Source organism: Panonychus citri, unplaced genomic scaffold (assembly GCF_014898815.1).
Source record: "Panonychus citri isolate SS breed McGregor unplaced genomic scaffold, ASM1489881v1 Contig00023, whole genome shotgun sequence".
Lineage (NCBI taxonomy): Eukaryota > Metazoa > Arthropoda > Arachnida > Trombidiformes > Tetranychidae > Panonychus > Panonychus citri.
In genome coordinates, this window is record NW_026515428.1 from 560,893 (window position 1) to 585,889 (window position 24,997).

At 30.6% G+C, this 24,997-nt stretch overlaps 1 protein-coding gene and 1 long non-coding RNA gene across 5 annotated transcripts; one reads left to right on the top strand and one right to left on the bottom strand.

Moving 5' to 3' along the window:
• The first annotated feature begins 82 nt into the window (after window positions 1-82).
• On the top strand, window positions 83-24,952 carry LOC128396649 (serine-rich adhesin for platelets-like). The gene is made up of 3 exons (XM_053357268.1): window positions 83-402; window positions 18,325-19,017; window positions 19,747-24,952. The coding sequence occupies exons 1-3, from the start codon at window positions 334-336 to the stop codon at window positions 24,667-24,669; spliced, it is 5,685 nt and encodes a 1,894-aa protein (XP_053213243.1). The 5' UTR covers window positions 83-333; the 3' UTR covers window positions 24,670-24,952.
• Window positions 10,420-18,383, bottom strand: LOC128396667 (uncharacterized). 4 transcript variants are annotated; one of them, XR_008326826.1, is made up of 8 exons: window positions 18,242-18,383; window positions 17,789-18,134; window positions 17,280-17,700; window positions 16,807-17,145; window positions 15,873-15,940; window positions 15,067-15,626; window positions 13,045-14,304; window positions 10,420-12,940 (listed from the first exon to the last, which is right to left on the bottom strand). It is a non-coding gene; the product is annotated as an uncharacterized LOC128396667 (long non-coding RNA). The 4 variants fall into 4 exon arrangements; XR_008326825.1 differs by lacking the exon at window positions 15,873-15,940 and having other exon boundaries at window positions 10,421-12,940; XR_008326823.1 differs by lacking the exon at window positions 15,873-15,940 and having other exon boundaries at window positions 10,421-12,940; window positions 16,416-17,145.
• Window positions 24,953-24,997: the final 45 nt, after the last annotated feature.

Genomic DNA, 24,997 nt, shown 5'->3' on the forward strand with positions numbered 1-24,997 from the left:
ATTCGAAACACCAGATGGAGTTACTGTTGTTTTCTTTTCTTTATAAGAGTAAAGTTGTTTTTCTACTTCTTGTTTTCTTTTGTGTTAACCTGATTTCTTTTAGTTGAAGTTGTGAAGTCTTAACTTCTTAGTTCAAGAGAATATTTTTTTCAACTTGTTTTCCAATTCACAATTATGGACTTAAATTCTTCTTCATGTTGTTATTAATTGTTCTCAATTAAGAAATCAAATGATTGTGTGTCTCTGTGATTTTACTAAGAGAATTTAATTAACACTGGTTGATTTGTTATTCCATTACCAGAGAGAGAATAAACAAAAACAAGCCAAATAACAATGGCCACTGCCAAAGGATTACTTAATATGCCAGGTCAAAATAATTGTTTTCTCAATAGTGCTGTTCAGGTAAGAATTAATTGTTGATTAGTTACCTTAATTTCCTTGATTGTTAACAATTTGTGAATCTTGGATTATGTTTAATTACTTGAAAATACTTTAATTCAATCCTCCTGGTATCGTTGATTTCTTTAATGGTTTTGGTGATTCTTCAATTTTCTTCATCTCTATTGTGTTAACTGGATTTACATTGTATCTTATATTCAACAAATCAAATTGATCGTTATTGTTAACTATTAATTGTATGATTCTCATTAATTTGTTGCTCATTTTGATTACAATTAACTTTGATTAGGATTGAGTCAACATCAAATCTAATAAGTAAATATCAACAGGTAATCACTTGGTTATAAGACCGGGAAAATTTTTCTCATTTCATTTAGCATTTTAAATCGTATTTTTTTTAGATTTTAATTGTAATCATTAAATGAATTGTACATTTAAGTTTAATCATAAGAAACATTATTCGGTGATAATCTTATAAATATGAGAGAAATGACCAGTGGTCAATATTTCGTTGAGAAAAGTAATATGTTGATAGCAACACGTTGCCCTTACATCCTTGAAGGTAATGATTAAGAATCTAATTTTGTATCCTGAATAACTTTAATCATAATTACAATTTCAAATATTCTAGTAACAATTTAGTTATTATTAACTATCAATATTCATTAAGTACTCATAATGTTCACCATTCAAACGAACAACAAAAATGAATGAATTGATTTGAATTCTATTTTTCTCAATTTTGTTTTGTTTTCTTTTTGTATGATTCACAATCAAGATAATTTTATTATTAATAGTAATCAAATTCATCTGTTCAAATGTAAATCGCTTAATTAATTCATGTTAACATGCATGATGTTCATGATTAACTATCTATTTACACCTAAAACCTGAAACAATTGAAACACTAATCATAACAATATCACTTTACACTGTCAAATTTTGTGGTTAATTAACATTCATCTAATTGTTTTAACCCAATGGTAATGAATACTTATCATGTTATTTAATCATCTAACCTTATCATCATCATCATCATATTCAGTGAATGTTATTTTCATCTCCATGGTTGAAAGATTCAGTTAGAAAAATTTTCACCTTTTCAGAAAAAAAGTCATAACAAAACATTCATATTACAACCATTTCCCACCTCCATCATCATCACCATCATCTCCTACCTCCCCACCTTCCCTTTCATCTTCATTTCCATAACAAATTAATTTAATTGTAAACATTTATGATCAACAATCAAATATGAAAAAAAAAGTTAACAACAATCCAAAACAATCAACACCTTTTTCCGTTTTTTTGTCTTGATTTTTGTTTTCTCCAATTTCTATCAACAAAAAAGTTCCACTATTATCAAACATCCAAACGTATTTAGCTTATATACAACAATTTAAAAATAGGTGAGAGTAAATTGTTACTACTATTTAATATTAGAACAGCAACAAAAAACGCATTCTAATAATAAGCACGTATTTTTTCACGTGAAAATGGATAACAGTTTTTTTTTCGTGTTTCCTTTCAAGTTTCATATTTCATTTTGTTGTTGATTACATATTATGATCACTTTTTGTTTCCAGTGTCACGCACTGACTACTACCGCTAATTAACAATCAGGTTAATCACATTAATTAAATTGATTCCTCTGTAATTGTAATCAACTTTTTATTATTTACGATAATTTAATCATTTTGATGATTTCTTTACTTTATAAAAAAGTTGGCAGACTTATTTTCATTACTATTGACTGACCATCGGTTTGAAAAATGACCATTGACTAGAATCAATGGTCAATCGTCATCGCTTGATTACCGATGGTTGTAAAGTCCTTTGTTATTACCTTAGGATGATAAGGGATGAAAGATGAGGATGAAAAGAGCAGATGGAAAAAAGTTTCTTAAGAAAGTTTTAAGTTTCATATAAGATGTTTCTCTCTCTCTCTCTCTCTCTCTCTCTCTCTCTCTCTCTCTCTCTCTTTCTTTCTTTCTTTCTTTCTCTTTCTTTCTCGCGATTTTATCTTCTCTTACTTTTTTCATCTTCTCCTTTCTATTTAAGTCCTAGGCCCATGTTTTATTTATGAAGAGCCAGTGGTTTGCCTTTGAAAGATGATCAAAGTAAAATCTTGTCGTTTTCTCAAAAACAAGGTCACTTTTGTCCGTTTCTCGTTTGGGACAATCAACTCTCTTTAATCATTATCAGCTAATTATTATCCTTTAATTAGTTTCTCACTTACTCATTCATAATATTATCGTTAAAATAAAACGTCATTATTTTTATTATCCTTTATAATTAACTCCTTAGTTTCTGTTTTTTTTATCCTCTTTGGTTAGTTAATCAGCTTTGATTCTGTTTTCTCAACAGTTTACTCAATTCACAATTAACTTTACAATTGTTTAGTCTTGATTATTTCTGAATTGATTAGCAATCTTTAATTGTTTTCATACAGATTATTTTGTTACCCGCCATTTTGGTTGGCGGGATTAATCATCATCAATATGAATTGCACTTTTTTACCTTGGTAAAGTGCAATTGTAATTGTAATTGTAATTGTAATTGTTGATTGTGATTTAGATTATCTTGATTTAGTTTCTATATTTTATCTTGTACTATCATTTAGACTGTAAATCCATCATTAACAATCAATCAAATTGTTCAACTAATTTCCAATGAGAGTGAATTGGGAAGGTTATAATATCTATTCAATTATAATCCAACTAAAACTTGGATTACCTTTAACCCGAATCAAGGTTAATCATCATGATTAAGATTTTAAAATTTATCTTGATTGCACTTTTGATTGAACATTGAATTACTTATAAGATAATCAACAATTAACTGATTTACTATTGAACATCGATAATATTTTTCATTCTCAGTAATTTATCATTAGATGTTAATCAATTCATTGATAATTTCAATTAGCAATTACAATTATAATTATATTCAATTTTGATCATTTCAATGTAAACAAATCTAAATCTTTATGAATATGTTAATAAAACAATTTAACATGTTGATTAACATTCATGTTTTTTTTTCAAACTAATTAGTTAACTTTTAATTAACATTTTTTGTTCTGGTTTGGTAAACAAACCACAACTAATCACAATTAAAAACTGATCAATTTAGTTGATCAATAAATGTTTAGTTGATTAGTTTAACTTTTGTGCAAAAAAAATTAATTCTGATGGTGTTAATTGAGATATAAATACAATAATATCAGGTGATAACAATCAATATATTTTTGATTATTTTCACCAATGGTTGTAAATATAATTGAATATTGTCAAACTGTTTGATTGTTATCCTAGCAATTAGTTGAAAAGTAACAATTAATTATGATCAAGTTCACAGGATTTGAGACTAACTTTTTTTTTCATTAAATTGACTGTTGTCATTGAATCAACACACTCAAATCATTGATAATATCACAATGATTATAATCAAAAGTTACAATTAACTTTCTGATTGTTGACAGTTGATCCAATTTCATGTTGACACATATCAACAATTAGACATTATAACAAGTGAAAAAATACTGACCTCAAAGTGAAAGTGAAAATTACAGAGAAAAGATGAAAGAAAAAAACTAAAATCATCTAGCATCCTCATCATCTTAGACTTTTCTCTCTCTCTCTCTCTCTCTCTCTCTCTCTCTCTCTCTTTCGTCTAACCTGCTTCCGTCTTAAGAAGTGGGAGTAACCATAGATCGATCCGGATGGATAAATCTTTAGATTATATCGAAGTTGTTTCTCTATGAAGGTTTTTCTCTTCATCATCATCATCCATTCAATAGTGTAAGAGGGGGTGGAGAAAAACTATTGAGAGTAAGATGCTTAAAGTAGGTGGACAAGAGGGTGGACGATAAGGTTGAGTGGACATTAAATCAATGCAAGGTCACATACATTCATTTAAATTGGTCACTTATTTTTTTTCAATTTGAAATTATAACTTTTTTTTCATCGTCATCATCATCATAATTATCATCCTCCTTCTTGTACGTGTTTTCTTGAACGCGTAACACAAGTTAACATTGACCTTCTCAATGAACATTTTAATTTCAACAACTTTTGTCTTCTATCTTATCATCTTAATTTATCTTGATTCTTATTATACCAAATACTTTATCAATCTCCTCCTTTCTCTCACTCAATGGTCTTACCTTGTACGTGGTTACCTGTCCTACTCCACCCAAACGTCACCTCAACATTAACCTGTTTTCTTATTGTTTACATTTACTTGTATCTCCTATTGTTGAAACCGTTTTATGTTTCATTTGTATTTGGAAACTTGTTAACCTTTTGTCTTTAATGATGATAACTTAAGATTATCATCATCTTGACATGAAAAAATGTTAATATTGGCCTAGACTCATAGCAAGTATCATTATGATCTTCATCATCTTCATCATCTTAATCTTAATAATCTGCATAAATGTTGACCTTGTAAAACAAATGATTAGTCTTGTAATTATGTATCCATCTTGATGATGATTATGATACAGGTAAAGTTTTCATACGGAACTGATTCCCTTGATTCTTATCATGATGATGATGGTCAGTGGTTGATGGTTAACTATTAGCCTCCCTGTTTACAGGGCGTTTCTTGGACAATTAAACAAATACAAATCATTTTAAGCTTTGATACAATGAGTATTTAAGGTTTCATATATTTTTTTGTTCATTTTTCAAAAAAAAAGGAGGGAAACATAATCCACCCGGTGGTTTCTTACCTAATAGAAACCACCATGAGCTTGAGATACCTGGATGACCAAGCCCATAGATGATGTTTATGATGATGATGATGATGAAAAGGAGTGAAGATATGATGATAGTAATGATTAAGATTGAGAGAAAGTAATTGAGAAATTAAATTTCCAGATATCTCATCTTAATGATCTCATTCATTTGAATAATGTATTGCTTTTCAATGGTAAATGTTTATTTCTACCTTTTCATTATTATAATTGTACTTTTCAACAATTTAAATAACAATCAGTTGATTATAGTAATTGATTCATGAAAATTAACTCATCTTAATATGTTTTAAATTAACTTTTCATGTTTATTTTGAAAAGTTCAATGAATTGAAATCAACCTTTGGGTAATTAATTAATTTTTTTTATCTTTTTCTAGTTGACATTATTTACTAAATTAATCAATGTTGATTTGTCTTCTTACCTGTGAGTAGGTTGATTAACTGACAGACAATTTAATTGATTTAGTAAATTGTCATCATTAAACCATGAAAGTGAAAGGTAATCTTTAATTTTGATTGTGATCAAAATTATCAACTCAATAAACGTAAATATTATCAATTTGATTTCTCTCTCCAAATTTCCAACAATTAGTAGCACGATTATTATTATTATGATTGAAATAAATCATTCATCTAATCAACTAAATATATAGTTAATTTACTACATGATTGAAGTTAAATAATATACACCAACACAATTAAATCTGATTACCTGAGTGTGAGTAATTGCTTCCTACATGAAATGAGAAACAGGTAATAATGAAAATCTTAATGAAATGAACACTAAATACTAATGACAATTTAACCATTGAAATTAAATTAAATTCACTGGTTTTCTCATTGGCACCAAGAGAGAGTGAGTGAATATCATCAACAATCAGCCTACAAGAACAATCAACAATCATAATTACAATTATCATCAACAGAATTAGTAATCAAATGTGTTATCAATTCAGCCCACAAGTTCATGGGTTATCACAGTTAATTTAAATCAAACATAATCTACATAATCAACTGTCCAACAATTAACCCACCCAAACGTAATATTAATAATAAATATTAGAATCAAGTAAATGATTAACCACATGAAATTAAGATCATTAATCAAATCAACTAGCAAAGATGATAAGTTTACAATTTATTTAATTTGCTTAATGATTAACTTTTGACAGTGAATATTATTATATAATAATATTAATACATTGATTATTATTAGCCAATTTATGTATAGTAGTTCAATTTATGATATATTTGTGTATATTTGACTGATTTAAATTGTTGACAATCAAAAGTAATACATTGTTATCATTTCAAAGTGATTACCTTGATTGTTTCAAAAAACGTGTTGACAATTTAACATTATTTTTACGGATCAGCGCCTTAGAGACACAACAATTAAGTTAATTTTTTGACTATCACTCTCACTTTCTCTTGATTATTAACCATTAATAACATTATGATTATTATAATTATCATGAAGTAGTCAAGTTAATGATGACAATTATTATTGAGGTTTCCATGTGAGTTAATCTTGAAACAGTTGATGAACTTTTGCAAACTCAAATTCAAATGTAAATATAATGTTTAAACCACAGAATTGATTATAATCTTCATCATGGTGACAATTAGATGATTAAATTGTTCACTATTAGTTAATTTCTTCTATTCTTTTCCTGAACTATCAGATTATTGGAAGATTAATATAAAAGGAAAGTGTCTCTGTTCACACCTTGATTGTTACTTTCTGACCTAATCCAAGAAACTTTTACATGATTATCCTCATGATATCATGATGATGATGATGATTAAATTGTTGATCTGGTTCCTTGAGCTCAACACATTCCAGCTATTAAGTCATTGCCCTGGCAATTGATTAACAACCTCTAGTTAATACCTTAGGGCGAGGTGTAATAATCAGTTAACCAGAAAGCTGAAAAAGTTGTTGAAATGTTTGTATTGTTGTTGTTTATTTGATCTTGTTGATGGGTGATGATGATGCTAATGATGCTCATCATCAACATCAAGTTTTACAAGAAGATGATGAGTTATAAAAAAATGAATAATCTGATGAAACTGATTCTTTAATTTAATGCAAACAATTAAATTGTTTTCCCTCAACATGATCTGGACACTATTCTGATGTAACCTTGATTTAATATTTAACTAATCACATGTTGATCATCATCATCACCATCATCATTAAAATCCCATATTGAACAATCATGTTAACATATATGGTAAATATTTTCAATTCAAGTTGATTATTTTTCTGCCCTTTTCCGTTAATCGTGATTTAAATTGTTACCCAATGTGATTACTATATTGTTATCATTGTTGATTATAATGATTAAGATGATGTATTATTTTAATAATGATCAACAAGATGATGTATCATTGTTATTTTCATCATCATCATCATCACCATAATTGTGAATGGTTGAAAAAAACCGATTCTGAAATGAGATGGTTGTTGATTAAAAGCAACAAACTGAATTAGATGATGAAATCTAAATTACCTTCAAATCACCAACACCAATCTAATCAACACAATCAACAAATTAAAGTTTTTTTTAGCGCAACCAAAATCATACACAAATTACTTTGGTGGTTTGTTGGTTGATTGTTAATCTTGATTATCATTTCAAACCAAATCTAACCACAAAAATTTGACCAATACCTTGACCATCACCAGTACATGAGTACAAGATGATGATGATGATGATAAATTTTTAAGAAGAAGATGATCAAGGAAGACAAAGTTATCTTCTTAAAAGATTAACCTTTCCAATAGCTTATTATCATCTCCGATACCTGGATAAACTTCAAATAACTGTTACCTTTGTGTGACCAAGTAGAATGACCTGGAATCGACCCCAGGTCACATTTTATCATCTTGATCTCTCTCTTTCTCTCTCCAGGGTGTCACAAAAAAATTCCTGGGGTTAAAAGTTGATACTCAAAGTGTCCAGTGTTGATTAAATGAACCATTATATTGGATGAATAGATTGACCCTTAGGGCAATAACCATAACGATGAATAGATTAACAATCTAGGGATTTTATTATTAACTATTATGATTAAGATGATTATTATCATTATATTGTTATAATTGTTACTATTAATATACAAGGTATTTAGTGGTTTCTTTAAATTCCTTTAAATTGTTATAATATCATGAATACTGAATAATGTTAATGATAATAGTTAATTGTTGTGCTTTATGTTTTATTATCTTTAATCTTTTGAAATTTTTTATGAAAATCTTGTTAATTTCAACCTCCACCTCCATCACCACCACCATCATCCTCATCATCATCATCATCAGAATCCCTCTCATCCTCCCAGTTCCTTGTCTTATTCATTCAGAGGTTTTCTTAAACTGGTCAGTTCAACTATGAATTATTGCCTTGACCAACGCCTTAATCTTCAACTCATCATCATTTTAGATTTCATATCATAATCATCAGCTGATTAATATCTTAAACAATGTTAAATTGTTGATTATCATGATGATGATGAATAAAATTAAAGGTGAGACTTGATGATGATTATAAATATAAGATTTTGATTGTTGTTGTTGTTGCTTTTGGGCTTGTCAAGAAAGTGAATTAAATCTGATTTTCTATTTTAATCAAAGGCTAATCACTCAGATTATTATTAACATGGTACTCTGATTAAAGCTACCATTGGTATCTTAATCATAATCAACGGCAGCAACAATTTAACTCATTTCCAAAACTTTAATCCGTCAACAATTTAATCACGAGGCTTTAACAAACCAATACACAATTGATTTGATTGTTGATTAAACTTTGTTGTTGTATTTTAACCTGTTAACCACGATTGTAAGTTGTTTATTACTATTATATATTTTTTTTTGATTGTTTTCATCTTCACTTAATCACAATTAAGGTTATAACAAGTCAATCAAAAATAAACGGCGATGACAATTAACCCAAACCGCTTAAAAATTTTCAACACAATTAACTTGATATTATTAAGTTAACATTGAAAACTTTTGCCAATTTATGATGATTGACTTTGATTTTGATTTTTGTTAATCATAAAAATAAATTGTTGCTAATCAACTAATGATGTGTAGTTAAATGATAACTATTTAGTTAATTGTTGTGATACCGTAAAAACAGAAATATTTATATTGATGATCATTAATAATGAAAACAATCAGTAGTATAGTTAATTGTGTAAAAACTAAATAGTTAACTCTAATCATGTTTCCTTTAACAACAATTAACTATCAGGATTTGATTCACGGAAAAATTTACCTCAGCAATTTAATTGTAATTAATAATAATTATTATTATCTACTACTATTAGTTGATTATTATTATAACTATTAATTGTTTTAGCCAATACTATCATTACAATTAAATTTAATTATCATCATCTAGTTTTCTTTGAATTAAAAATGAACCCTAAAAGTTAAATTGTCTTGAATGTTTCAGGATTTTTGTTGATTAACTTTAATTGACATTAAATTGTTACAACACGTGCTTTGATTATAATTTACTTGATGACTCTAACTATCTAACCATTGGTCAGTATAATTAACTTAATCACACTAGTAACAATTAAGTAGCCAACAAGATAATTAAAGTTTATATTACAATTAGTCTTATATATAAAATCATTGATTGTTTCCGACAATTAACTATATCCAGGTTAATCAACTGATAAATAAATATATATTTTATAATCAATTGATTGTCAAATTGTATTATAATTATAATCACGACATTTAATTGAAACCAGATTTAAATATAATTGTTGATTGAGATCAAATTAATCATCAAGTTAATTGTCAATACATTTTTGATGGACAAAAATTAAATATAAATGATAATGGTTTCTAATTGTATAGCTAAATTGTTACAATAGTGATTATTGTAGAGTTAAAAACTGATTGTTATGATTATGTGTAACTGTTAGTGATTAGTTGATTGTTGTATTGATTGAATCTAAAGATAACTACAATTAAATGACCAAACAAGGTCCAGTGTGTGTCCTTGTCCAATCAGTTTGGTCTGATTTTGATTGAAACAAATAAAATCCAAGTAAATTAGGTTAATTGTATCAAACAATTAAGCTATATAATCATGATAATAAACGATAACCTGATTTTAATCATGTTTCCTGATAATCATTTGATATTACAATCAAAACTAATTGCAATTCACCTTGATTAGTTTCCTTATCCAACTAATATGATATACATTTATAAGATTGAAATGATTCATTATCAATAACAGAATCAACTCAATCAAAATATATTATAACAATTAACTCAACAATTAATTAGTTAAATACACACACATACTCATGATCAGATAAATAATTAAATGCACAACAATTAAAATCACTGTCAACACGAAATATCAATCAAATTTGATTATTCACAATCCACATGAACCCATTTGATTAATAGTTAATTGTTAAACAATTGGAACCATTTAATTAATATCCAATCATATTAACCATTGATGATAATATATGATAATTAAATAACAACAATTTAACAAAAATTCAATATAAATCATTTGGGTGTGTTAACCAATAACAATATTGAAGTTTAAATTGTTGGTAACAATTTGTTGCCATTTAAAAGCATTAAATTGTTGTGGTTTTGTTATGATAATAATCATTTCAAATGATCAAATAATTGTAATCAAAATAATCATAATCGTGAATCAATAATAAATTATTATTATTACAATAGTAAAAAATATTAAGTGTAAATAACAATTGACAAGCAAATGAAGCAAAAACGTTAATCACAATTAAGTTAATCATGTTTTTGACTCTCATAAATTAAAGGTAACAAAATGAAATGATTGTAACACTAATCAAGGTGAACACATACAAGAAAATAACAACTTTTTGTGACAATTAACTTTGATTGTTACAATAACAACATGATTACATGTGAGAATTAAATTAACTATCATAATGATTAAATATCAACGAAGTTTAATTTAGTTCATTGTGTTAATTTCTCTTAGCGGGAATTTCTCACCATTGATCATCCATGGGACTTTATCTCTCTCTCTCTCTCTCTCTCTCTCATCTTTTTTATCTCTGGGATACTGACCATTGGTTTCCTTTTGATGATGGACAAAATTGATGCTACCTGAAGATGATGAAGATAATGATGATGAGTGAAATTCATTTTCTCACAAAATCATTTCTTTTCATCATCATTGCAGCATTTTTGGTGATGCTGGTGGGAAAAGTGTATGAACATTTTGTTGACAATTAATTGTTAAGAAAATGAAAGTTAATCATCATTAGTGGACAAAAAAAACATTGACAATGTGAAAGGTAAAAAGTGAAAGTAGCAATTGTATTATTATCGTTAATTAAGGTCAAGCAATCAGGTTAGTAATTAATTGTTGTCGTTGTTTGTTTGTGTTGATTTTTAAGTTTCATCATTTGGACAAGAGTTTAACAATTAACTTTAATTGTTTATGATTTATTATAATTCTTGTTGATCAATGTTACGTAAATTGTGTGTTTTATTTGATTACAATTCGTGAGTTTAATCAAGGATAATTTAGGATTTGATTAGTAAATCCCTTTGATTGGTAACTGTTTTTCTGATTCCTGATTACCAACAATTAACTGTCTCATTACCTAAATTGTATCATTATCATTATAGTAAATTGTTGATTGTAATCAACGGTCACTTCCGTTTGATCAGGTGAATTTTTTTTTAATTACTTTTTTCAAGTTTAAAGTTACAATTACAATTTAAGGTTAATGATGATGTTTTTTTTGAATGTTTCTAAATCACAATCAATTAAACTTGTTGTATTGGGAAATAGTTCAATTTAGTTTGCAATTATAATCAACATGATTAGAATTGCGATTTCCTTTAAATTGTAATTTAAATTAGTTTCACTTACACTTTAAATCAGTGAAACTAATTGTATTAACATTGCAACTTCATATAGTTAATAAATTAGTTTCCGTTTAATATTATAACCATCAGATATATGAAACAATTAACTTTCATTTTAAGCTAATCAACCAGCATTTGAAAGTCTTTCAAGATTAATAATCAAAAGCAATTAAGATTGTCAGTCCAAGCTAATCAAAGATTAATCAAAAATAAGACTTAATTGTTGGTGATGATCAAATTCAAAGTAGTTATTAATTGTTACCTAAAGTTAATTGTAATTTTATCATCAACATTGTCATAGTTAATTAAGTATCAGAGTGTTTTTTTGTTAATTAAATAACTTAATTGGTGGAAAACAAAAGCCAAGAGACTTCAACTTAGGTAACCGGAAAACAACAGTGAAAGTACAACAATCAAAGTTGGATTATTACAATTAACTAAATTAACTTGATAACTGAAAAAAAAACTGCACACAATCAACGTAAATCTTAAAATAAAGATCAGATTTTAAATCCTAATGATAACAATTAATTGCAAAGGTTCAACAGTTGCAGGTAAATTGTGACAATGTTAAACTAGACTTTTTGATGTTGTTAAATCTTAACAACAATTAACAATCAAATTAATTGTCCAGTTGCATCGTTAACAGGAGAGGGAGATGATAATGATAATGGTTAAGACAGACTAAATTAGTTTAAATGATTACTTTGCGTTGGAGATGATTAACTTGATGATTAGTCGTAACTTCATCATCATCATCTTCTCCTCCGCATCCTTTTTGCATCTACCTGAGTAAAAGGCGTGGTCGTTGAAGATCTCAGGTGATCTCATGTTAAATCCTCTGAGAAAAGTTTAATTCTAGGATCAGAAAAAAAAGAAAGTAAAAAAAAAAGTTAAAACTTTAAAAGGATCAAGATGATTAGTGAAAAAAAAGTAGTAATATGTTAATGATTAATTCTCACCATGTGAACAAGATTAACTAATAGTGATTAGTAAATCATAGACAATCAACAATCATAATGTTGCATTTGAAGGTATCACCAAATTTCAGAGTTTCATTGGTTCCTTTGTTTTTTTAAACCTTCTCATCCCATGATAATCATAATAACATTAAATTAATATGCTTTTGATTGTTGAGATTATTATTTTTTTTTAGTTAATCGCAGTTTTTAATCCGTTAAAATGTTGATTACCATTGATTTTAATCTTTACATAACCAATTACCAGGGGTTAATTTATTGAGTTGCTTCTGTTTCTCAGGTAAATCATTTACCTTGAATATCCAATAAATGTACTTACCTGTTCATGTGTCTTGTTGTGTTTATCTTTCCATCTTCATCTTGACTTTACTTTTCATCTTTATGAGATATGAGCTTAGTTTTTTTTTATCTTTTCCTTGACCAATTCCTTGATTAGCCCTGGTAATCTTCACCTTGCTCATCCTCATCTTGAATCATCTTTCCCCAGGTAAATCAGTTTACTTTCCAGGGTTTGTTGTCTTGTTGTGTTTTCGCATGTCAAGTCACTTGTTTGTTTATTGTTGTTAATTTCATCTTCTTGATTGTTGGTAACTATGTCCTGTTGAGATATTGTTGATTTAGATGTTGTGTCCGTTTTTTTGCTCCAAACAACTTGTTTGCAAGATGATGGTCATCGTGGTCATCTAGATGTTGATTTCCCTCTATTTTTTTGCAAACTTGCAAAAAGAAACGGTATTAATGATATTTAATTCAAACGACATTAGAATGCATAATGAATTGTCCAGTTTTTTTGCTCCAGGTAAGGTTAATTATCAATTAAATTAACTTCCGTCCACTCGGGCGATTCTTGGACAATCAAATTAGTGAGATAACAGCAAAAGGTTAACCGTAATTTACACGCCAACAACTAATTTTAAACATCAATTTGATTCTTAATGAAAGTCTTGCAATCATACACATGAATTTAAATGCATCATGATGTCTTCATATTAGATTTAATTTCATTAATTAATTGTTATCCTTTTGTTTTACCTCCTCCACTATATAATCAGTAGCCTTGCTTGTAAAGTTGGTTAATTGTTACTTTTTAATCCATTGATCAACCAACAAGTATGTCCATGAATATTTAATTTGACTATTGGTCAGTAGCAGTTAATTGTTATAAATGTAAATAATAATGTCCAGGTAGTGTAATTATCCTTAATCGTCATTAAAATTCATACCAAAAGTATGAAATGAATCCTGAAATACAGCAAATTAACATTAGTTTACAAAAAAAAACAAATTAGATACAAACAATTTTGATCAGATTGTGATATCAACAATTAACTTGCATTATAATTTATGATTATACTCAATGTTGGAGGGATGAGCAATAAATTATCATCTAGACACAATGGTCATCACCATCAACATGGATACATCTTACTTAAATTATTATGATGATTACGCCGCAAGTAAAAAAATTGAATCAACAAATGATGATCATAATAATGGAGGTAAAAAAGATGAGGATCATGATGATAATTGAGATGATGATGTCGCTTGTAAAGAGAGAGAGAGAGATGAAGTAAAATAATAGTTTAATGGATTAACTAACAATTTGATTTACTCTTCAGGCCAAATAACAACAATGAATCAATGATAACATTCCCGCCCTTTCTGTACATATTTCAAAAATTAACTTGAAGAGTAAAAAAGTTACCTCAGCATCTTCATCTTCATCTTTATCTCCATCTCTTATCTTCATCATCACCATTATAATCATTTCATTATTATCGTCAACATTGTTGATACATTTTTCTGCTGCTTTGAATACCCTCAAGTCAAGTCTTTTCAAAAGTCTTTGGATATTATCATTATTATGAATAAAATACCAAGACTTTGTAGATTGATAGAGAGAGAGAGAAGAGTATCTAAAGAGCGTGAGGGAGAAAGGTGAGTTGATAGAGTGGACCACAGTGTAACTTGATTTTCAACTTGATTGTATAATAAAAAGGTTACCTTTTTTTTCAAATCAAAAGTTATCCCTTCAAGAGAGTGAGTGAGAGAGGGTAAAACAGACCAGGTCAGGGGCTTTAGATGTTGATTTCAATGCTCCATTAAAAAATAACAATGATCAAGATGAGGATCAAGTTGATTGAGAAGATGCTTAAAGGAGGGAGAAACTTTTTTCTATCATCAACTCCATCATTATTTTACCTCTATTAATTTTATCATCTTCTTCATTCTTCAAACATCATCATCATGTTGAAATATTTTTGCCTCTTTTTCAAACACTTTTTTTCCGTTAATCATCCTGAGCTTCTGATCGCGATTAAATTATATAATCATTTTAGCGCCATTTTGAGGTTTAGCTCTCTTGCTCTCTCTCATCCCAACGACACTATTACCTCGTTGGATTAATGTTTATCTTTTAAATGTCTACCGGGAAATTAATGATGTTAATGTTAATAGACTTGTATCATCATTAAAACGTTTTCTGGTTTTCTCAATGAAAGAGTTTCAATTTGATGAAGTTGTGGTTGTTGTTATTGTTAATTATTTCACCGGGAATGATGATACTGAGAGAGAGAGAGAAAAAAAAGAGAAATAAAATTTGTTAGGATAATTTTCATTCGTTGAGTATTTTAGATGATTAATAAAAAATGTTCATTCATTTATCCACTTTCATATTTCAATAGATCTTCTTACTCTTACTCTTTCTTTTTTGCTCTCTTTTTCCATTCTTCTTTTTATCATCATCTTCATCTAAGATGATATAATCATTATTATAAAGTTTGTATTATACTGTTAAATTGTATACATACTATGGTTAGTATACAGGTAACCTTGGATTTAGGCGTGTCAACCAAATATCAACTTGATATAAAAAAAACTAAGTTGCATTAAGATGAAGGTTAAGAAGAGGGATCAAGAGGATGAGGATAAAGATGAAGATGAAGATGGAGAGAGAGAGAGAGAGAGAGAGAGAGAGAGTAGAAAAGAGTGTGCAAGGTAAGAGGAGATCTAAACTTCAACAGCAAACAAGTTGCCAAAAAAAGAAAGAAAGTTGAGGTTACCTTTCTTTCTCTCTTACATTTTTACCTTTTCTTCTCTCTCTCCGCTCCTATGTCCCTTTCACCTTCCCGACCTTGGACTTCATCTTCATCTTCTTTAAGAAGATGATGATAACAGTGGAGAAGAGAAAGAGAGAAAGAATAAGTTGAATAAGATGATGATAATGATGGAGAAGAAAAAAAAAGTACAAGGTAGTTAAAGAGGGAGAGAGGATGATGATGAGAAAAAAAGAAAGAGAGAAAAGAAAGAGGGCCAAAGAAGAGTGAAAAATGATCAAATTTAAAATACACAACTGAACAGAGTAAAACCAGTTTTTCCCGCGTTGCTAAGTCAGGCCGTTTGCCCGCTTTCAGGTTGCCTTAGGTTAGAACAGTTTTGTGCTTGGTTACAATCGCCAGGTAACAAAAACCTCAGGTATAAGAGGAGGAGGATCAAGAAGAGAAGGGGAAAGAGAGAGAGAGAAGGAAAAAGAAACACACAGAGAGGGGTTCAAGAAAGAAAAGGGAGCGAGGAGAGAGAGAGAGAGTAAAGTGAAGATGGAGAGAAACCTTCTTTTTGAAAGCAATTGATTTATAGAGGTTTAAAAATGGCCGATGGTCCAGGTCAAAATTTCGTTGGGTTTCCTTTGTAGTGGATTTTCACCTTCTCTCTCTCTCTCTCCAAGGGTGACTTTGCATCTTTTACCTTTTACCTGTTGATTTACCTTCTCTTCTCTACCATCTTGTTGTTTCTTTTTCTTGATCCTTGGCTTTTTTTCGGTCAGAGGTCATATCTGGGACAAAAGGTCTTCGAAGGCAACAAGGTTCTTTTTTTTCCTTGATTTTTCGTCTTGATCGTTATTACTTCTCATCACTGTTATTATATTGTTGTTGTTGTTGTTATCATCATTATGATTAGAGTTATTATCATCTCGAACTCTAACCTCTTTTCTTAAAGAAAACATTAGTTGGTTTAACGAAGCGAACTGTTAATTATCACATATTGGCTTTTCCTTTTTTATTCTGCTTGTTGTTGATTCCATTTCTAATTAAGTTCCAATTTCAAATTTAATCGAAAGAGTTTACCAATTGATTGCCATGTAGAATGATATAAAAGAAAATAAGTAAATAAAAAGACTATCAATTCAATAATCATTATCCAATTTAAAAGTTAGTTACTTGATTGTGTTGAGGATTGAATATTGAATTGTTTGACTTTTTTCACAGTTCCATTGATCTTTGACTTTGATCCAATGTGCATGTTGAATTAAAAATACTTGTTCAACAAGGTATTAGTTAACCATTAATAGTCTCAAAACTTGGCCCAAACCAGATGAATTTTACCCTCGGGCAGAATTCAAGATCCATGAGACTCGTGCCAATCTCTTTTTTGTCTCTCTTTCTCTCTTCTTCTCATCTTATTTGCTCATCATGATAATATTATCCAAATGCAGTTGAGAGAAACAAACTGGTCTGCAATAAATGATAACCATCTCGCTCCAAGAGTCAACCAAATTTTTTACTATTCGTTTGTTGATTTGAGTCCTTTTCCTTTCTACCTTGACAGTCATCATCATCATCATCATCATCATCATTAATCCTATGTAAAGATAAAAATAAGAGAAGAAAAAACAAATTAGTTGAGAGAAGAAAAAAACAAGATGGAGAATATAAATGTTTACTTTCACCTTTCTCTTTTTCCTACTCTCTCACTCTGGTTACAAATCACAGAGAGATGATGATAAATACAACGGATATAATAAAAATCTAGATGACGATGACTCATTCAGCTAATTACCAGAGGCAGAAAAACATATGAACACGCACACCACGTAGTTACACGTGATTTGACTCTAGACGATAATTTATTCAACAGACAATCCTAGTTGATTTTGGATAAATTAACTTGGTTATCATTCAACAGGCTTGAAAATTAACATAAACAAAATTAGCTAATTTTCTTTACTTTTTTCATTAATCTCCAGCATCTTTTTTAGATGATGACTTTGATATAATTATGACTTGATTAACTATCTGAGAGGGAAAAAAGAGAGAAAAAAATTAATTAACGAAGACAATAATTAACTGGACATTAAACATAATCCAAGTCCATTGACCTTTTTCACTATGACAATTGTTACCTTGATTTTTTTATTCTCCAAGTCTAATCATTTCTTTGTTTTTCTTTTGCTTGATTTGTTTTCTATTGTTTTTTTTTTCTCAGGTTCTTTGGCATTTGGATATTTTCCGTCGCTCTTTCCGTGAATTATCAGGTCATGCTTGCATGGGCTCTGAATCGTGTATATTTTGTGCCTTAAAAGAGCTATTCACTCAATTCCAATATAGTCAAGAATCTGCACTTCCACCCGATTCCCTGCGAAAAGCATTGGCTGAAACTTTCTCTGACCAGCGACGTTTCCAATTGGGCTTCATGGATGATGCAGCTGAATGTTTTGAGAATATATTACTCAGAATTCATGATCATATTGCTCACGATGAACCGGAAGATAGTTGTAAAGCGCCACACTGTATATCTCATGAAAAGTTTGCCATGAACCTGATTGAACAGTTATCCTGTTCATCTTGTGGTTATACTAGTGAACCTCATCCATTCACCCAATTGGTTAATTATGTTTCAAGTCCTGCTCTTTGTGTTCAAGCAAAGAAACTGGCCTCTTGTCCGCCTCCAATTAACCCAAGAGCCGCATCTTTTGGCTCATTATTAAGATCGGGTGAGGCTTATGGAAATGTCCGTGACTGTCCCAGTGGCTGTGGATCTAAAATTCAAATAAGAAGAACATTAGTTAATCAACCAGATATTGTTTCCATAGGATTGGCTTGGGATTCTGAGAGACCTTCCCTTAATCAGATAACTCAAATTTTCTCAATCATCGAGACTCAACTTAATCTGGAAGATGTAAGTTCAGTAAACCACCTTAACATTACAATTACAGTAATAGAAGAGTGAGAATGATCATCATTAGAAAGATATGTTGATGAAGATACTTAACCAAGCACAAAACTAAAAAAAGCAAAAATAATCAACAACAATAAACTTAATAAGAATAGAAAAACAAAAAAAGAAAACAAGGAAGAATTAAAAGAAATGAATTTATTTGAATAAACTTTCAAATAGATAAACACTTACAGTTACCTTCGTACACAATTTCCTCATGATTAACACGATTATCTACAATCTGATTTAACTTCACGATTAAATCAATTAAACAGAAACAAAAAAACAAAAGAATAACAATTAAGAATAAGAAACAAAAGGAAATGAAATGAAAACATAAAGAAAATGACTAATATTTTATTGTCAAAATCTTTTTGGCGGTTAAGTTGATTGGAGAAAAATTCTAATTGTTTATCAGAATATCGGTGAAAATATTTACTCTTCTCATCTTTGATCGTTAATTTAATTTCTTTTTCTTAATTGCTAGACTTTTTTTCTTTGATTTTCTATTGAAAACAAGCTAAGGATTGTCAAGAATTTTAATTGTTACTCAAGTGATTTAATTTCTTCCTTATTTCTTTCCTAATGTTTTCTTGGTTCTTTTTTTTATGTTTTTCTTTTTGTTTTGTTTTCCTTTGACCCTTCACTTAATTATTTGGATTTTTTTCTTCTTCTTTTCCTAATCAATAGGTTTTTGATGGCTTCGGGCCAATTAACAAGTCTAGATCGTCAGTATCATCAACCGGTCTTAATGGTGGTTGTTTACAACAAGTAGCATCTTCACCGGCAACAATATCATCCTCATCATCGGTTCTGGAACTGGTTGGACTTGTAACTTATTATGGTAAACATTATTCAACATTTTTCTATCACACCAGCCTTTCCTGTTGGATATATTTTGACGATGCCGCAGTCCGTGAGATTGGACCTCATTGGGATCAGGTTGTTGATAAATGTATTAAAGGTCACTTTCAACCTTTACTCCTTCTCTATGCTAACCCTACGGGTACTGCAATTAATGCTTCAACTGCACCACAATCGATAATTAGAGTCTCCAATCATCCTAATGGTTCAAGTGATAGAAAATCATTGATTAACCGTGTAAATGGTTTCCATTCTCATCTTCTTCATCCGCATCATCTAAGATCAGGTCAAATATCGGCTCAACAAAGACTGATCAATATGATACCTTCTCTATCATCAACTTACAGTAACAATAATACAAATCCATCGACAACTTATCTTGCATCGGCGACGGTTTCAAATGGTTCCAATAGTACCAATAATATGCCACCACCTCCATCGAGGCCTAATCGGCCGTTGTCCTTGCTTTCGCTGCCAAATCATTATCCTCAACAGCAACAACAGTCACTCCGTTCGAGTGGTTCATCATCTTCCCTCAATTCGTATCAACATCAACGGGCTCTTGGAGGGTCAAATATTTATGGAACCATGAGATTACCGCCAAAACGAACTGTAAACACTAATCAGCATCAAATCACCGCTAGACCTGGTTCAATGGACGATCTACTCAATCAATATGGATCAGCTTCCGATGATGTACCAGATTCACCGTTGACCCGATCATCAGTTTCTTCAACCTACTTTTCCGATGCTGGTGATACTGATTCCGGTTACATCTCAAGGAAAACAGTTGAAAATATATTATCCATGCAGCATAAACAATCAGCCCAAAATCAACAACAACCTGTTATTGATCAACTTTATACTTCTTGTAAAGGTCAACAGCGTAACTCTGTTAGTTCAATTGATTCCTATTCGACTGAACTTAATTTACCTAAACGCTCATATGAAGATAAATTTATGCTCACAGCGAAAGCATGTTCACTTCAACGACGAGATTCGGGTAACTCATCGAATGGTTCGGGAGATCGTATGTCCGCTTCATCCATCTCATCGATAACCTCAAGAGAGGAAAATCCTTACTTGCTCAATCATTATGGTCGATCATCATTCTCATCGAAAATCTCATCATCTTCATCATCTAATGGACGTTTCCTTCAACCTGTCCCACCTTCACAATCATCTTCATCTTCAACATCATCAACTTCATCCTCATCGGGTGATCATTCTCGATTCTCTAAAAAATCAACCACCTCAACAATTGATCAAGGTTATGATTCATTTTCCCTGTCGTCTAGTGATTCTTATCCATCAATGGGACAAACAACACCAACCAAACAATCAGCTGGTTACTTTTCAGGAAACTCACGATTAACCCAAATTCCAGAAGATGTTCAACTCATGGGTCTCATGGCTAATGGAGGATCAGCACTTCAAGATTGTGATCAACTTTGTAGTCAATCTGATGTTCTCATGATGAAATCCGTTGAAAAGGAGAGAGAAGGTGATCTTATAACTGCAGCCGCTCTAAGTGATTCGGCTGCTCACAAGGCCCGATTCGCAATGGCGGCACCTTACAGTAATCCTCAAATGCTTGTTTCCGCCAAAATGAAGCACAGTATTTGTGTCATGAGATCGGCTAATCTTCATAAAAGAATCAAAGAGAAAGAAGCAGAGGAAAAACGTCGAGTTAAAATGGAATCAATTGGCGGGGAAACTTCAGGTCATTCTCGTCAAGGAAGCCGAGATTCTTTACACAGTCGTCATAGTCGACAAAATTCAAGAGATGGTTCAATCAAGGAGATTAAACGAGAAAATAAGGAAAATACTAGAAAATCATTACTCCTAAACAGCACTTCTAATTGTAACAATAATCAAAGTAACACCATCACGATTCCCAATAAAAACAATCAAAGTAATTTAATCAATGGTGCCAATAGTTACAACGATGGTGCTATTTATGCCAATAGTTCAGTGATCGCAAGTAATAATGTATCTACAGGTAATTTCCCAGGTAATAGGAAGACGATTCAATTATATGCCACTTTACCAAAGAAATCCTGTAAAAAGAAATTAACTTTAACCAACAATCCAATAGCAATTGATAGTGAGCAACAACAATCATCAAATCAACAATTATCCTCGACTAATGTGCCTCCAAATTTGCCAGAAAAACCAATGACCAATACCAATAATTATCTATCATTGATGAAAAGATCTGAACATAAACCACCACCGAGTGACATCAAGAGTGATGCCGAATGTGGAAGTGGCCTAACCTCAATCGGTTCGATAATGAGGATAACTCGACCTCGAGTTAAAACCAATACAAATAAAACTTTATCTGTTTATTCAATTAAAGATTCTGATCTTAGTGATAATTATTATAGTGAATGGGAAGCAGTTAAAAGTACCAACGGAAATAAGGAACCATTGAAACGTAGTCTATCAGGATCAACATCAACCACCACAACAACAACCCAATCAACACCAACTAAATCACCAACAGTATCATCATCATTATTTTCATCTTCAGCTTCAATTAAATCAGTTGACACTGATATCTATTCTGAAACAAGTATCGGTGATTTAACTTCCGAATCATCAAACAATAAGAAACATAAAATCCGAAGGAAACTTTTAATCGGTAGTTTTATGAAACGAAAGAATCGAAGTCTTCCCGATCTAAGGGAAAACCCTAAATCTGATTCTTCTGATCGACCTTCCGAAATTGATTCAACCAAAAATTCAACGCTCAACACTGGTGATGATTCTTGTACAATTAACAACAATCAACCACCTCCACCAATGGTTGCCAAAATTAGCAAGAAAGGTTTCCACCAAGGAATGGGAATCTATCAACGTCCATCATTATTGAAAGTTAAACCACCATTATTGGAAACATCTAAATTAGAAGTAGCAAACAATCAAATTAAATCACCAATAGGTAATCAGCAGAAAGTGTCAACCGGAGGAAATCAATTAACATCAAATATTAATCAGATTCAAAAACATTTGATACCCAGACCACCAACTCCACCTCGCCCTAAATGCTCAGAGGAAATGTCATCAATGGGCTTGACAACAATTAAACCTTCTAATAACACTAATTGCCCAATTACCAAGCCTTCACCACTACGACCGGTGTTGATCAAAACAGTTCCAATCCCATCATCAACCTCACCTTTACCTCCACCTCCTCCCGTAGATGAAGTTGATTGTTGTCTAATTAAACCAGGATCACCTTCAACTGGAATTGAGCCTAATGATGAGCTTCCACCGCCACCAGAAAGTTTCCTTCAAGAGTTACGAGAAAAACGAAATGAAATGTCCAGTGAATCTCTTCTTGGACGATTGACCAGTGAGAGATTAGCAACTTCACCATCGTCAAGGGACTCGATTGTTTCATATTCATGTGAAACTTTATCTCCAATCAGAGTACCAACAACACGATCAGATTATGGTGATTGTATTGATTCAGCTTCTATTAAATCTTGTCCATTATCATTGACCAACAACACCAACAATACCAACGCTCAAAGTGATACCAATCTTAAATCATCATCATTATCATCTTCCGCTTCTCAATCATCATGTTCACCTTCAGTCAAAGATTTAGCTTCCCGATTCCAACAATTGTCCACCACAATTAAACCAACCTCATCAACCTTATCCACATCTTCATCTTTATCTTCCGTAAAACCACAATCAATTTTAAACAATAGCATTTTGAATAATAATAATCCTGATTACAACAATTCATCACATCAACGATCAGCATCTTCTTCAATCTTATCAACATCATCATCTAAATTTTACAAAGTAGTTAATATCAATGGAGATAAATCTTCCTGTTCATTAACTCAGTCTCAGGCTAATCAGTCAACCATTTCACCATCAACAGTTAACCCATCACCAACAACGGTAAATTCAATTAACAATGGTAATGTTAATTGTGCTTCTAATAATAATTCAACTAGCCCATCATCACTTAGACAAGGTCTTCGTGTAGTAACTTTATTGGGATCAACGATACGGAACAATTTAGAAGCACCATCAACATCGCAATCAACCATTAATCTTGGAAATAATAAAGACAATTTAATCGTTAATGGTCAAATAAAATGTTCATCTCCAACTCCAACAATTAATTCAACAACTGATATTAATGGACCAGGTAGACCCAATAGACCACCAGATTATCAAACAGCAATTAAACGTCTCTCATTAATGAAAGATTTAAAAAGACTTACATCTTCACCTTCACCATCAACAGTTAATTGTAACAATTCAACAGTTGATCATCAAATCTCACCCTCGCCAGTCACAACTCTTAGTCAATCCTCTAGTAAAAATAATCCACCGCTGATACGACCAACTCCAATCTCTTTAGTACCAATGACTTCCGTTTGTCCCAACGGACGGAAATCACTTTTAACATCATTAGATAATCAACAAAAATCAATCTCAGCTCCTTCTCCTTGCCCCTCAATTAACAATTCAATCGAGAATCAATCTAATAATCAACAACAACAAGTCATTAGTCCAATTAAGGTTGACGAGATTGCGAACCGACGGAAGGACAATAATAGTTCAACGCCCAAAAAGAGTGTCTCTTTTTCAGATCAAGTCGTTCTCGTGGCTCCCGCTGAAGACGATGATGAAGATTACCTGCCGAACCCACTTCTCCAAAGGGTCTTGGGAGGCAATGGCGGTGGAAAAGCAATGGCACAGCCGAGCCCTGCATAAGCATCACTCATTTCCTCATAAATAGAATCTGATTTTAATTAAGCCAATTAACGGATATTTTCCGTTCGTAAAATAAAGTTAACAATTTAGCCCAATTGTTGACATAAAAATTGTGATTTTCTGTAAAAAGTTAATTCCAGTGCCTATCGAATATTTTTTTATTCAATCAATATCTTTTTCCAAAACAATTTAATTGTTTATTTCATATTTAATCCAAGTGTACATACAATCATTACAATTATATCATCACAATCAATTCATCTTAATTTATCAACACAAATAAAAACAATATTCAATTACAATTGTTGTCTTTAATTTAATTTCATTC

What these genes read in the sequence shown, in the direction of transcription:
- LOC128396649 (XM_053357268.1), top strand. Translation starts at nt 334, where the DNA reads ATGGCCACTGCCAAAGGATTACTTAATATGCCAGGTCAAAATAATTGT. An exon ending in TTCTCAATAGTGCTGTTCAG is followed by an intron (nt 403 to 18,324) that starts GTAAGAATTAAT and finishes TTTTTTTCTCAG; the next exon opens with GTTCTTTGGCATTTGGATAT. An exon ending in CTCAACTTAATCTGGAAGAT is followed by an intron (nt 19,018 to 19,746) that starts GTAAGTTCAGTA and finishes CCTAATCAATAG; the next exon opens with GTTTTTGATGGCTTCGGGCC.